This window comes from Labeo rohita, chromosome 16, assembly GCF_022985175.1.
Source record: "Labeo rohita strain BAU-BD-2019 chromosome 16, IGBB_LRoh.1.0, whole genome shotgun sequence".
NCBI classification, from domain to species: Eukaryota; Metazoa; Chordata; class Actinopteri; order Cypriniformes; family Cyprinidae; genus Labeo; species Labeo rohita.
Window position 1 is genome coordinate 4,117,843 of NC_066884.1, and position 16,098 is coordinate 4,133,940.

Genomic DNA, 16,098 nt, shown 5'->3' on the forward strand with positions numbered 1-16,098 from the left:
ACTTTTTTGCAACCGTCCACATGGAAAACACCTCAGTGCGGTAGAAACTGTAAAACATTTACAGTTGTGTGCCAAAACCAAATGGACAACATTTTAATGTACCGGATATTTGGCATTTTTAAATTATTGCTAAGTTTTTCTGTTCATCTGATGTGTCTTTTATTTTGACATTTCTTTAATTAATAGTTTACTGTTTCTGCATGACAGTTTTAATAATAAATAATGAAATAAATTATTAGTCAGACCATTAAAAAAGTAAGCAGATTGTATACGAAAAAGTACTAGCCTAAGTAATAAAAGCAAATGCTACAATCATTTTTCATCTACTGTCAGCAATTAGATAATTAAAAAAATCTTTAAATATCTAACAAACATTCATTTTTAACAAACATTTTATTTTTATTTTGTGAAAAATACTATAATAGGATTAGAGATTAAAGATGTTGCTATCTAAATAAATCTTAAAAAAATCAATTTTTTTTTATCAAGTTTATATTGTTTTCATATTTCTTTCTTTCTTTATTTTATTTTTAATTTAGTAAATATTATATAAAATAAATAAATTTATTTTTCCAATTTTTTTTATCAATATTTATCAAGTGGAAACTATTTTTTATCTTTTTTTTTTTTACATATACATACATATTTTTTTCTAATTTAGTAAATATTATATAAAATTAACACAAATTAGGATTACAGAATTTTTTAATCAATATTTTTTACCAAGTTTAAATTCTTTTTATATTTACTTATTTTTAAATATTTTATTTCTAATTTAGTAAATACTATATAAAATAAATACATCTTTTTTTACAGTTTTTTTTCCCCCAATTTAGTAAATACTATATAAAATAAACAAGTTAGGATTACAGAATAAAGAAGTTGCTATCTAAATATCTATATATATATATATTTTTTTATCATTTATTTAAATCAAGTTCAAATTATTTTTTAATATTTAATGTCAAATTATTTATTTCTAATTTAGTAAATATTATGTATAAATAAATCTATTTCTTTACAAATTTAATAAACATTTTTTTATCAAGTAAATATTATATAAAATAAATACCTATATTTACCTATTTTTATCAGTATTTAAGTTGATATTTTTTCATATTTATTAAAAAAATCTAATTTAGTGAATATTATATAAAATAAATTAGATGTCGCCATCTTTTTTTTTTTTTTTTTTTTTTACAATTTTTGATCATTTTTTTCTACCAAGTTCAATCAGTTAAATTTTATATTTATTTATTTTTAAATGTTTTATTATTTTTTAATGAATATTATATAAAATAATTAAATGTATTTTTTCTACTTTTTCCCTACCAAAAGTAAATATTACATAAAATAAATGAATCTATATTTACCTTTTTTTTTAAAATAAAGTTCAAATTATTTTTTCATATTTATTTATTTTTAAACATTTTTTTTTAAGTTAGTAAATATCATAAAATAAACAAGTTAGGATTACAGAATAAAGTTGCTATCTAAATAACTATTTTTTATGATTTTTAAAAATTATTTTTTCCATATTTATTTTCAAATTATTTATTTCTAATTCAGTAAATATAAAATTAATTAAAATTACAATTCAGCAACTGATATGCTTGTGAGATGATGAAAATTCATATGAATTTTTTTTTTCCATCATTTCAAACTTAAAACAAGATAGTTTTTTGGCCAGTTTATATACAGGGATGCACATACCAAAAATAAAAATGCACTGGGTAAATAAGTTCATTTGTGTACCAAAACGGTTGACCGCTATAAATGCACAGCATAATCCATCACAAAAATCAATATTGGTCATCCAACAGTTTCACATCTGAGGGGATTTTTTTTTCAATGACCTTCACGACAGGGATCTCAAATGAACTACATCTGAGGACAAAAACTTTCCAAAGTTGCGCATTCTCAGCTTAAAGGATCTTCAGCCGGTCACTACGGGACGCGTCCGGTGAATCATGATCCAGCTTTAACCTCCCACGCACACCGCAAAGCAGCAGGGCTCTTCTCGAGACGCTCATAAAACATGTGAAGTGTTCCTCTCAGCTCAATAATGGTGGCACGGATTGCTAATTAAGTCCTGCATTACAGAGTAAAGAATTGACAGGGTGGCTATTGCACTTCAATCACGCCTGTCCCTTTTCGCACACAAGCGCTTTCCCTGTGAAGAAAGCGTCCAATTAAAGTGTTCCCTGATGAATATGAAAATCAAATCCGAATGCACCATGCCGGGCGGCTCTTCTTTATCCTCTGAACCGACGCAGGCTTTTATAATGTATGTTCTTCACAAGCTGAATAAGAATACATGTGCGTTTAGTCAGGGTAAAGACACGTTTAGGGGTGAATCTGACAAAGCCCGTCAAGAACGGGTCATTTTCTACACCAAAAAGCAAAAGGAAGTGTATATCTATGTATAAAAAAATGCTTTAAAATAAAGTAAATATATATAGTAGAAATATATTTATACAACACGGTGACATTTATTGTAATGCCTTTAATTTAAGATGACTATTCAAATTTGGGGTCAGTGGGTTATTTATTTATTTATTTAGGAAAGAAATTAATCGGTTTTTTTCCCCCATCAAGGACGCATTAAATTAATCAAAAGTGACAGTAAAATGTATAGTATTACAAAAGATTTTTATTTCAAATAAATGTTGTTCTTTTGAACTTTATATTTATAAAAGAATCCTTAAAAGTAAATAATATTTAAATAATTTAATATTAATGCAATATTAGTTGTACTGTTACACATTTTTACTTTTTTTTTTTTCTTAACAAGTTTAAAAGTAAATAGTGTATAAAATAAATTAATCTATATTTACCATTTTTATTAATATTTTCTATCAGGTTCTAATTATTTGTTATATTTATACATTTTTATTTTTTTTAATTTAGTAAATACTATATAAAATAAATACACATTAGGATTACAGAATTAAGATGTTTTTACCAATTTTTACAAATATTTTATCAAGTTTAAATTATATAAAATAAATAAAAGTTAGGATTACAGAATCAATTGCCATCTAAACAACAAAAAACAATTACCATTTTTTTAATTAATATATTTTAACAAATTCAAATTGTTTTCATATTTATTTATTTTTAAATGTATATTTTACCAAGTTCAAATTGTTTTCATATTTATTTTTAAAGATTTTTTTTAATAAAAACATTACATAAAATAAATAAACATACACACACACACACACACACACACACACACACATTATATATATATATATATATGTATGTATATATATATATATATATATATATATATATATATATATATATATATATATTTATATTTTTTTACATATTTTTATAATTTTGATCAAGTTCAAAAGTAAATTTGATATAAAATAAATCAATCTATATTTTACAATTTTTTTAAGCCAATATACATAAGAAAACACTCTTTTTTATTATAATACAAAAAATATTCTAATAAGAAATGATTGAGAATAACCAGAAATACAATAAAAATAAAAAATAAATAAAATATTGACTTAGGAGAATTTGGAAGGAAATGTACTTAATTGAAAGTCATGAAATTTTTTTTTTACAATATTACAAAAAAAAAATCAGCTTAATAGTCTTTGGAAAAAATATTATTTTTCTTTTCTTGATTTTGAAGTGAAATATGACTTTGTGTGTGAGATTCACCCTATTTTCGCAGTCTTTTAAAAAAAAAAAAAAGAATTTTTTCTCATAAAAACAAAAAACTACTTTCAGAAGCTGTTTAAAACAGATCTGGACATTTATTTCCAGCACATGTATAAATGTTTCATTTAAGCATCACTGGCCAAAGAAACATGGCCGCACAATCCGTGCATTTATAAAAAGGTGTCAAATATATAAATAGCAGTTCAAGCTACTGATTTATTCACATACAGCAAGAGGCATTAGTACATGGCACTGAATGTGTGACCTCAGTTCACAGCAGCACCTAGTTAAGATCTCCTCTCCGGTGATAGATGAGCATGTACCGCTATCCGTCTCTGCAATGCCTATTAGGCCTGGTTTCTATCTAATCCATATCAAGTGGCTTACATAAAGAGCAAGACTGAATGACGCCACAACCAATGAATAGACCATGAACAACGTGGCGGACCTAGCACTGAGTTCACTCGTTTAACACACAAGTGTTTAGCACAAAGTGCACATTGACCTTTCTAATGCGCACCACACCTATTAACGGACACAACGGCGCTTTCACCAACAAAACACTGCTAGTGGCTGATGGATGGAATGAACAAATTTACTACATGATTAATACGTTTGGGAGCAGTATGTTTTTTGTTTATTTGTTTCTGAAAGAAATTCACATTTTTATTCAGCAAGGATGCATTAAATTGATCAAAAGTGACAGTGAAGACATTTAGAATGTTACAAAAGATTCTGTTCTTTTTAAAGTTTCATCAAAGAATTTTAAAAAGAAATAATGTAGCAAATCAGGATATTAGAATGATTTCTGAAGGATGTGACACTGAAGACTGAAGTAATGATGCTGAAAATTCCACTTTGCATCACAGGAATAAATTAAATTTTATTCACATAAAAATGATTTTAAACTATAATAATATTTCATAACATTACTGTTGATTCTATACTGTGTTTTTACCTAAATTATTCACAGCTGTGTTTTTTTGTTTAGTGATAGTTGTTCATGAGTCCCTTGTTTGTCCTGAACAGTTAAACTGCCTGTTGTTCTTCAGAAAAATCCTTCAGGTCCCACAAATTCTTTGGTTTTTCTGCATTTTTGTGTGTTTGAACCCTTTCCAACAATGACTGTATGATTTTGAGATTCATCTTTTCACACTGAGGACAACTGAGGGACTCATATGCAACTATTACAGAAGCTTTAAACGCTCACTGATGCTCCAGAAGGAAAACCAATGCATGAAGAGCCGGGGGGTTAAAACTTTTTGAATTTTAAGATCAAACTTATTTTGTCTTCTGGGGAACATTTAAGTATCTTCTATAGCTTCTGAAGGGCAGTACTAAATGACAAAAATATGTTATTTAGGCAAAATAAGAAAAATCTACACATCTTCATTGTGTTCAAAAGTTTTCTCCCCCTGGCTCTTAATGCATGGTTTTTCCTTCTGGAGCATCAGTGAGCGTTTGAACCTTTTGTAATAGTTGCATATGAGTCCCTCAGTTGTCCTCAGTGTGAAAAGATGGATCTCAAAATCATACAATCATTATTGGAAGGACTAAAAAAGGAAGGACATTAAAGGACTTTTCTCAACAACAGCAGGCAGTTTAACTTTGTCCAGTTCAGGACAAACAAGGGACTCATGAACAACTATCACTAAACAAAAAAACACAGCTGTGGATCATTCAGGTAACAACACAGCATTAAGAATCAAGCATATGTAAACTTTTAAACGGCATCATTTTTATAAATTCAACTATTATTTTCTCTTGCAGACGATATGTAAATATCTTTTATGTTAAATATCTTATTCAGGTCAGTGCTAAATAAAAAAAATAACATGCATTTGTACGATCCCTTTTATTTGGGTAAAATAATTAACATTTTGCAGATTCTGCAAGGAGTATGCAAATTTTTGACTATTACACAATATTTTAATTAATACACGTTTTGTATTTCTTTTTGAAACTGATTATCATAGACCTCACTGATCTGTGTTTATGCATTTTAATTTTTGAGTGAAAAAGGCATTATTTATGGATAATTTTGTCAATGTTCATTCAAAAACTGAGGTGAAGAGCTCACTGAGACCAATGAGGCATACAATCAATCAGTTCTCAATAGAAAATGCAAAACCTGTGCTAATTGAAAGAAAACCAGCTGAATCCAAAATTTGGTCATAATACAGCAACAAGAACTGTCCAGCCATTTTTGATCAAAAGTGTAAATGGTGGGTAAAAACAAAATTCCAAAATGCACAAAAAGAAATAAATTGTCAGTTCAATGCAATTAACATTAACTAGCATTTCTTTCAAAACCATTAAAAAAACCTTAATCAACCCCATTATAATATTCCATATATTTCTATATAAACATACTCTAGGCTAATTTCTAATGTCAAATCTTGGATCTGAAAAGCTAAATGAGTGCCAAAAGTTCATGCAACATGCCTCAAAAGTTTCCCTGTGATAAATATTGTCATCTGTGGTGTGCTGATGCATGATCGTGACTGATTTCAGCTGCTGATCATCGACCATCTCCATCTTCACAACTTCTCCTGAACGCATGTGAAAAAGGCCGACAGCCAGTGTTTTAAGGGCACAGACTGGTCTGAATCATCTCTTTGTCACAAGCCTCACGTCAGCAAAACAGCCATTTAAAACTGCTGTTTTACTCAAAAGAGAATAATGGCTCTATAGAAACAAAGCAGAGATAATGTGTAAAAACAACACTCCCATCAGCACCTGCTATCAGTCTGTAGCATTTTATATTAAGGACGAGGGTGTTTACCGCTGAAGAGTAAAAATAGCAACTCATTATAGTAACAGGGCTGCCCTCAAATTACTGTCAGGTCATTGTTTTAATCTCAAATTAGAGATTTACACTAATTTCCTCATAACCTCACACTTAACCTATGCAATTTAATGTTGTTAGAGTTTCTAAATCTGAACTCGGCCCTGGCCTTAATGCAGCTGACACCTCTCAGAGACCTGAGTGAACACGGCCGTTAATGATGAAACCACATCCTCTGACAGCAATGAAGAAAACATGTTACACCAAACCGCACGTTAGGACATTAACAATACTTCTCATAGGTTCTGACTAGATCTGCTGTACCTGCAGCATAGAAATGCACACGACTGGACGTTTTTATTTGCTTATTCGCTTTCTGCTGCTAGTAGAAATTGCGCTTAATTTTGATTCTTTGTTCAAAGTGCATCTGGTAGAAAACGACTATGTTGCATGCTTACAAAAGCTCCTGCGGTGTCCAATTCGAACGGTTCTTGAAAGCCACAATGCATCTATAAAAGTTAAATTGCAATTTATACAGAGAGAAAATTGGCATAATGACAGCCTTGACAGCATTTACCGTACGTAAACTACCACTGCTATTAAATTAACATGATGGATCTTGTTGGAGATGTGGAAGTTAATACATGTGCAGTACATTACATGTGCAGAACCAAAAAAAGGAGTATATTTCTGATGACTGGGCAGCGTTTCAACTCCATTCACATGTCAGTTGCCAGTATGGAGGTGAAACTGTGTGAAATCGTATGTGAAAACATGCAGCGCTGATTCATTCGCCAGATAACACAGCAGTGATGTTTTCCAAGATCATTGCAGGATTAAACAGAAATGCAAAAATAGTAATAATAAGTGTTTTCAAACATATGGAAGCCCATATTATTTTGTCTTACTTTCTTGAGATCAAGACATATTTGTCTTGTGATCTTGATATAGCAAAATATATCAAGAAAAACAACTTGGAGTTATTTTGAACAGAGAAAACCCTAAAAATAACAATAATTTCAATTTCAAATAAATGCTGCTCATTTGAACTCTATTCATCGACAAATCCTTAAAAAAAAAAAAAAAAAAAAATTCCAACACTGATAATAATCAGAAATGTTTCTTGAGCAGCAAATCAGCATATTAGAATGATTTCTAAAAGATCATGTGACACTGAAGACTAGACTAATGATGCTGAAAATTCAGCTTTACATCACAGAAATAAATTACAATTTACAATATACTCACATATAAAACAGTCATTTTAAACTGCAATAACATTTCACAATTTTTACTGTATTTTTATCAAATAAAATGGAGCCACTGCTCTAAATAAAACGGCTAACAAAAGAGAGAAATACAATACTATCAGAGGTGCTTATGTGGGCAACACAAGTTGAATCTGGCTTGTGTCATTCATTTCCTGCTTCCTTCTTTTCTCCCTGTCATTTCCCGTCTGTTGTCCAACTATCCCTATCATTAAAATGGCAAAAAGAACAGCGCATGACAGATCTCAGCGAGTTTGAACATAATTGTAGACGACGTAACATTGAATCATCCTATGCTGATGACACACAAATTAATCAGCAGCTTTGCTTAACCTTTTTTCTCTGGGATGCTTTGAATATTAACAATCATGTCTAGCTGATAAGGATTTTTAATTAGACCACTAAATAAGATGGATCGTCTGATTAATTTAAGACTGGGCCTGTGTTATGGTTGGACTATATATGTATTGCAAGTCTCCATGTGGCATTTTACATGCATCCGAATGTTTTGGTAAAAACTCAGGTGCACATACTGAAAATGATTCTTAAGTCTTTCAGATGAGACAGGAAAGCAGGAAATGTCAAGGGTGAACAGAAAGAGAACTTGCAGGAAAATGATACAGTCTATACTTTGTTCTCTTCATCCTGACAGGCTATTGTGAGGGTAAAGATCAGTCAGAGCTTTCCTGGACTCTACAAGACACAAATGTCAATACCTTCACTATCTATCTGCTGGAGGAGTGAGATTCAAAGTTCAGCGCCAACAGTGACAAAAGAGCACAGGCTTCAATACTGTTCTTTCACACCTATATACAGTATGTCTGTCACTGGGTTATTGTACTGTAGATCTATCAGCAGGTTTAACATCTACAGTCATCTACAGCCTGCTGAACATCTACAGTCTGCTGAATATCTTTAGGTGAACACAGATGGGCTTTGCCCTAAAACTGAGACATTGCAAGAATCAGAAAAGGAAGCCACTAGATTAACTGAATCAGTTACTGGTGAATCAGTTTGAATCAAACCAAACTGAACTCCCTGCCACAGAATCAGCTCAAACAACTCACTGAACTGCTGGTTAGTTGACTCAATTCTTGATTAATTTAGAAGTGACTCAAAATGAATCAACAAACATTAATTAATACTTGGTTAAAAATGAAAATTTGCCCACTTGGTAAACCATAAATCATACTGGTTTTTCCATGTAGTTTTAAATACATTTCTGCAATGGAGCTTCAAAGTTTTGCTGAAATAAATTTAGTGTTGCACGATTGATTAAAATAAAACTGAAACAGTGCCTTAGTTCGAAAAGTGTTATGAACTAGCTGTTGTCAACAAAAGAGAAGTGCTTTTTTTACTAAATAAAAGCTTGATAGTTTTGGTTTTGAAAATGAAATGCAAGACAGTCCAAAATTTTAGTATTGTAATTTTTACAAAATTGTAAACCGAGTATCACAATTTTTCTTAAATACTAAAATAAACAAATATTAAATGTTTTTATTACAATACAAAATATTTATTTAGTATTTAAAAATATTTACAAAATACTAAATTTAGTACTTTTATTTAGTAGTACTATTAATAATAATAAATTATTAATAATAATCATCACATGTATTTACATTTATGATGTATTTTTTAAAACAGAGAATTATAGAGAATGTATATAACATTTTTGGTCAAATAAATGAATTAATTAAGTAGAGATTTTTTTCTCTTCAAATTGTGCAGCCCTAAATAAATTGCATTTTAATTAAAGAAATAACTAAAAAATAGAACTGTCACTGTTAAGCAAGTTGTCACACTCAAAACAGGCCTCCTGTTGTAAAAACAATGTAGGAAACACTGAGTCTGCTGATGCTCATAGAAGGCCGTTCACGTCTCTGTGGTTCACCTGAGATGATCGTTCTAACCACATGGTTTGACTGAGCTGAGAAACACTTGAAAAATCTTTCCACAGGAAACACTGTAGTTGGTACAGGAACTAAAAGCAACACTTGAGTAAAACAAATTTAGCTTTAGGGAAAGCATTTCCTTTTCGACATCTAAACTCTCTTCTAAACAAGCCATTCGACATTTGTCACATTGTAGCCTTCTGCCAGCTTCAGCACAGGACTTTGACCACAGATGGCACAAATACAAACATTACCGAGCCACCAAAACTAAATCAGAGTAAAAGAACAGGCTGTTTCAAAGCTACCGAGCGACAGCGGCTGACCGCTTCTGTTTCGGCAACCGTATGACCTACATATAAATGTCATCTGTCCGTCTGTTTGGGCAAACTTGTACTGGTTAAAGTCTTTGTCTTTAGATGGAACTGACAAAATGGTGCCACAACAGTCAACATGGGGAAGTAGAGCAATATTTCCTGTCACAGCTTTCTACAGTAAACGGTCAAAATTTCCCAATAACGTTCAAAACAAATTCGCTAGAGGCCACTGGAAGATTCACTGGAATAATTCATCCCAGACTTCAAATGCACGGCGGTGAATTTGCCTCTCACCAGAGACTGTAAAAATACACTTAAAGCAGCAGCTGCCTTGAAGAAGACGTGCAACTGCTAAATTAACCATAAAAACCCCCAATAAACACTTACGCTTCAAAAATTCACAGACTTGCAGCCCTTTCACCTACAATCATGGCATACACACGAGGGCTCACGTTACCCATGATTCAATATTACAGACATAATCTGAACTAAACAAGTCTGGAACGGCACTGGTATTAAAACTGACATTAAATTTGACGCACGAGTCCATTTCAACATGTATTGGCATAAAATGTGACGTGTGAGGCTATTTCAACATTCATTACAGTATTAGCACATATTCCTTTTCTAACTATTGATAACTAACTATTGCAATGCTCTGGTAACAAATTCCCAACTAGTTGCTGGTGCATACTCCACTTTTACTAGTAAGCACAAAAGCAATCAGTTGTGGCATAAGAAAAGATATCAGTTGGGTTAGATGCTTTTTTGTTTCAGTACCAATAGCTATTGAGGTTGTTACCAGAAATAATGAGCAGTTGAAACTAAAACTGGATTAGAAGCATGTGAACAGTTGACCTGTGAACCACAGATACACCTCTTAACTAGTCATTTAAAACACGAAGACGCTAGTTAGATGAAAGGAATAAATGCAAACGTTAATCTTGACTGATGTACATCAAGAAATCACAAGAACACACGATGTGGAGGAAACAGCAATGACATGTTCACTGAAGGCTGTGATTTCAATGCATCCATAACATAAACCCCCAAACCTGTGGATGTAGTCGTCCATCAGGGCGAGGTTTGACACAAAACGAGCCCACAAAAGAGTCAAAAACGCCGATGCATTGATCGTTTACCTTAATAATACTGGCCTTCCGTGGTATTCCAGTTTTGCCGTCCAGCACCACAGACGCGTTGGCCGTCTCAAGCCCCTGCTTCTCGGGTGGACACAGTCCACAGTCCCCGTTCGAGACCGACACCTCGCTCGCAGCTCTGCCGTCCGCATCATCATCGGGCTGGGCGGATTTCCCACCGCCACCGCTCGGCGATGAGACCCCGCAGTTCTCGGCGACAAACTCCGCCATGAGCTCCGTGTAACGCACACAGCCGCCTGTCCCTGGCAGTATTAGCTGTCGGTTCGAGTAGCGAGCGATTGGAGCTCCCCGAGAGACGTGAGAGAGAAATGGAGAGCCATCGCGGGTTTAATTCTCGTCGGCGTTTCTGCTTCGGCTTCGGCTCGGCAGCATCTGTCGGGTTCGATACATTGTATCTGCGCGCACCGCGTTCGAATGTTTCAGTGTTGCGATGTTGCAAGTGTCATTGTTGAGGCGCTCACACGGCTCTGACAGATACTGCCATCTGCTGAATTGACTTCACATCGGTAAAATACACTGCCGCTGCTCCGAAACGCCGCGCACACCACACACATGATCAGATAAAGCATTACATGGAAGTGCATACATGTCAGAAAATATGCTGCAGGAGACCGGGGCAACTTGTCACATAGAGAAATTCACAGGAAACTCGCTTCTCGTTTACTTTATCTCAATAACTGTTGAGAGTCACACGTTATTAATACAGTTAGACTAATTTTTTCCCCTCCCTCAAGCATGTTGGTTTTAGATTCACACTTTAATTTGTGTGAATTCTGTAATACATTCAGGCAAAAGGCAACTACACTACAGGTCAGAAGTTTTTGAACAGTAAGATTTGTAAGTCTCTTTTGCTCACCAAGCCTGCCTTTATTTGATCCAAAATATAGCAAAAGCAGTAATATTGTGAAATATTTTTACTATTTAAAGTAACTGCTTTCTATTTGAATATATTTTAAAATGTAATTTATTCCTTGAATTTTCAGCATCATTAATCCAGTCTTCAGTGTCACACGATCTTCAGAAATCATTCTAATATTGATTTGCAGTTCAAGAAACATTTATTATTATTATTATTATTATTATTATTATTATTTAAAACAGTTTAGTACAATTTAAAACAATTTTAATACAATTTTTTTCAGGATTATTTGATGATTAAAAAAGATCAGCATTTATATGAAATAAAAAGCTTTTGTAACATTATACATTACATTATACATATACATTAAAGACATTTATAATGTTACAAAAGATTTCGATTTGAGATAAATGCTGTTCTTCTGAATTATCAAAGAAACCTGACAAAAAACTACTCAGCTCTTTTTTAATAATAATAATAATAATAATATTTTTTTTTGAGCAGCAAATCACCATATTAGAATGATTTCTGAAGGATCGTGTGACACTGAAGACTGGAGTAATGATGCTGAAAATTCAGCTTTGATCGCAGGAATAAGTTACATTTTAAAAGATATTCAAATAGAAAACAGTTATTTTAAATAGTAAAAATATTTCAAAATTGTACTGTTTTTGCTGTACTTTGGATCAAATAAATGCAGGCTTGGTGAGCAGAAGAGACTTCTTTGAAAAACATTAAAAATCTTACTGACTTGTAGTGTATACTGTATAATGAAAGTGAATTCTCCAGACAAGTGTGTTTTGTCATTGTTTTTGAGCTAGTTGTTTTAGAAGCTATAAATTAAAAGAAAAAAAATCACACCGTACATCCCAAAATATTAGCAATTTTAGCTGTATGTTTATATATTCATAGTAATTGATGTACAGCAAGTTAACAAGTATTGCTAACCAGATGCTTTGCTTCTAAGTCATCAAATTAGGCAGCAGTAAGGTAGTTGAATTTATACAGATTACTTAATAATCATAACAATTAAAAGTGCTTTTAGAGGAATATGCATGCATGTCAAAACAGATGGCTGTTAACAACTTGCCGCTGTTGCTTAATGCTCAAAAAATGTGGTGAAAAATCTGTTATTTGTGCAGTAAATCATCTCAACAAATATGAAAAGATGACATCTAGTAGTAAATGTGAGTTAGCTAGGATGTTAAAGTGTGTTAAAATAGACTACATCAAAAGACACAGTATATTAGTTCAGTTTGTAGAGATTATACATAAATATTCATGCATTAAAAATATGTACTTTGTGGCCACATTTATAGTTCATAGAGAATATCTAGTAAACTAGTGTGCATTTTTGTATAAAACCCCAAATATGATAGAAACACATTCTAAACAAATATGTATGTGAATTTTGATGTGACCTTTTCACTGGAGGAAGTGTTATTATGGATTATGGACCCATTTTGGCTGAAAATGATGGTTTGAAGGTTTGAAAACGTCTTGATGGATTTGTTTCTTACAAGCACGCAGCTTTTTGATTCACAAGATTTTAATTGATGGACTGGAGTGGTGTGGATTACTTGTGGATTATTGTGATGTTTTTATCAGCTGTTTGGAGTCTCATTCTGACGGCACCCATTCACTGCAGAGCATCCATTGGTGAGCAAGTGATGCAATGCTACATTTCTCCAAATCTGATGAAGAAACAAACTCATCAACATCTTGGACGGCCTGAGGGTGAGTACATTTTCGGCAACTGTATAACTATAAATGGAAATGGAGAGACTGTGGGCGCACATGACTGCCTGATTTTGCCCTTTTTGTTTCCCCAGCACCGAATCCAGTCTGGAGTGTGTGTGTGACACATGAAAGGCTGCTTGTTGTTTGACCACCCTGAGCAGTTTAAGCCCGCCTCCTCACATTGTGTTCTCATACACGTGACATGCACATTTCAACAAGTAGCTTTCAAGCAGGTGAAAGTTGCACACGCTCGAGGAACACAGAACACACGGATGTGCGGTCATACACATTTCCAGCACACTGAACACAGATCATCAGCAGATATGAAAAGAGAGTATTCTAAAAATTTCTGACAGGAAGCACGAAACGTTCATGTTGTTCATGTAGTGTGCAATAGAGGCACCTGCTGGATGAGCAGGTTATTACAAAAATGTTCTCATATCAGGAAACATCATGTACATTTGCACTGTAAAAAACAATATGTGCCTGTAATCTAATAACTAACTAGTAAACACTACATTAAAACACCCTTTAACCAGAGTGAAAGCACTGTATCTACAGCCTCTCATGACTTACTGATTTAATATGGACGTGCAGTTGAGGTGAAACGTTTACATACTCCTTGCAAAATCTGCAAAATGTTAATTATTTTACCAAAACAGGAGGGATCATACAAAATGCATGTTATGTTTTTAGTACTGAGCTGAATAAGATGTATTACATAAATGATGTTTCCATATAGTTAAAGAGAGAAAATAATAGTTGAAATGATAAAAATGACCCCGTTCTAAAGTTTACATACGCTTGATTCTTAATACTGTGTTGTCACCTTAATGAGCCAAAGCTGTGATAGTTGTTCATGAGTTCCTTGTTAGTTCTGAACAGGTGAACTGCCTGCTGTTTTTTAGAAAAATCCTTCAGGTCCCACAGATTCTTTGGTTTTTCAGCATTTTTGTGTATTTGAACCCTTTCCAACAATGACTGTATGATTTGAGATCCATATTGTGACACTAAAGACAACTGAGGGATTCATATGCAACTATTACAGAAGGTTCAAATGCTCACTGATTCTTCAGAAGGAAATATGATGCATTAAGAGCCAGGGGGTGAAAACTTTTGAACAGAATGAAGATGTGTACATTTCTCTTATTTTGCCTAAATAACATATTACATGGAAACATGTAAGTATCTTTTGTAGCTTTTTGCAGCACTAAATGAAAAAAAAAAAAAAAATGGCACAATAAGAAAAATGTAAAAATGTACACATCTTCATTCTGTTCAAAAGTTTTCACCCCCTTTTTCACCCCGTTTTTTCCTTCTGGAGTATCAGTGAGTGTTTGAACCTTCTGTAATAGTTGCATATGAGTCCCTCAGTTGTCCTCAATGTGAAAAGATGGATCTCAAAATCATACAGTCATTGTTGGAAAGGGTTAAAATGCACAACAATGCTGAAAACCAAAGAATTTGTTGGACCTGAAATATTTTTCTGAAGAGCAGCAAGCAGTTTAACTGTTGACATGAACAACTATCACTAAAAAAACACAGTTGTGGATCATTCAGGTAACAACACAGTATTAAGAATCAAGTGTATGTAAACTTTTAAATAGGGTAATTTTTATAAATGAAACTATTATTTTCTCTTGTAGACTATATGAAGAGTTCAGATGCAAAACCAACTAAAAGCTATCTTGGACAAAAATGAGATAATGATACTGAGTGAATGCTCCTGACATACGTCCATCAAATACTTTTACTTTAAACTCGCTAAATTCCAGCCTCAGCCCAATCAGAAGTACCAGTACTTACAGAGAAACCTATACAAAGTAGCCAGAAAGAAATGCTCATTTTAAAGAAATACGGCAGATGGATTTAGCTGGTTTTGCATCTGAACTCTTCATATGTAAATGTATTTTATGTGCAATATCTTATTCAGGTCAGTATTAAATAAAAAATAACATGCATTTTGTATGATCCCTCTTATTTTGGTAAAATAATTACCATTTTGCAGATTCTCCAAGGTATATGTAAACTTTTGACCTCAACTGTATGGTTCTGTGAACCCTAATGCAATGCATTGCAATGATTTTAATAAAGTGTTGTGATTATAAACTGCAGGATTAAAGAGCAGTGTTGCAGAAAAGACCGTAACATGCACATTTCAGCACACTATGCTGTAGAGAATACAGTGCCCAAATGTTTTTCTGCCAGCAGTCCGTCATTTGTGACGTATCCTGTTTTCACAGTATTGTGCTTTCTCCAGCTATTGTTTTCACTGAGTATACAAGGCTTATAAAACACAAACAGCTTTACTTATATGTGATTGTATAAGCTTTACTGAAAAAAAGGTTGAGGTAATAATGCAAAACAATGCAGACTGGTCTTTTCCATCA

The 16,098-nt window shown here is 32.7% G+C and overlaps 1 protein-coding gene across 1 annotated transcript in view; it reads right to left on the bottom strand.

The window, feature by feature from the left end:
• The window catches only part of LOC127178984 (inactive phospholipase C-like protein 2), a 53,815-nt gene extending 42,130 nt beyond the window's left edge, over positions 1-11,685 (bottom strand). Inside the window, exon 1 of the mRNA XM_051132213.1 lies at positions 11,092-11,685. Coding sequence (XP_050988170.1) covers positions 11,092-11,319 — 228 coding nt within the window. The 5' untranslated portion in view covers positions 11,320-11,685. The remainder of the gene's footprint in view (positions 1-11,091) is intronic.
• Positions 11,686-16,098: the final 4,413 nt, after the last annotated feature.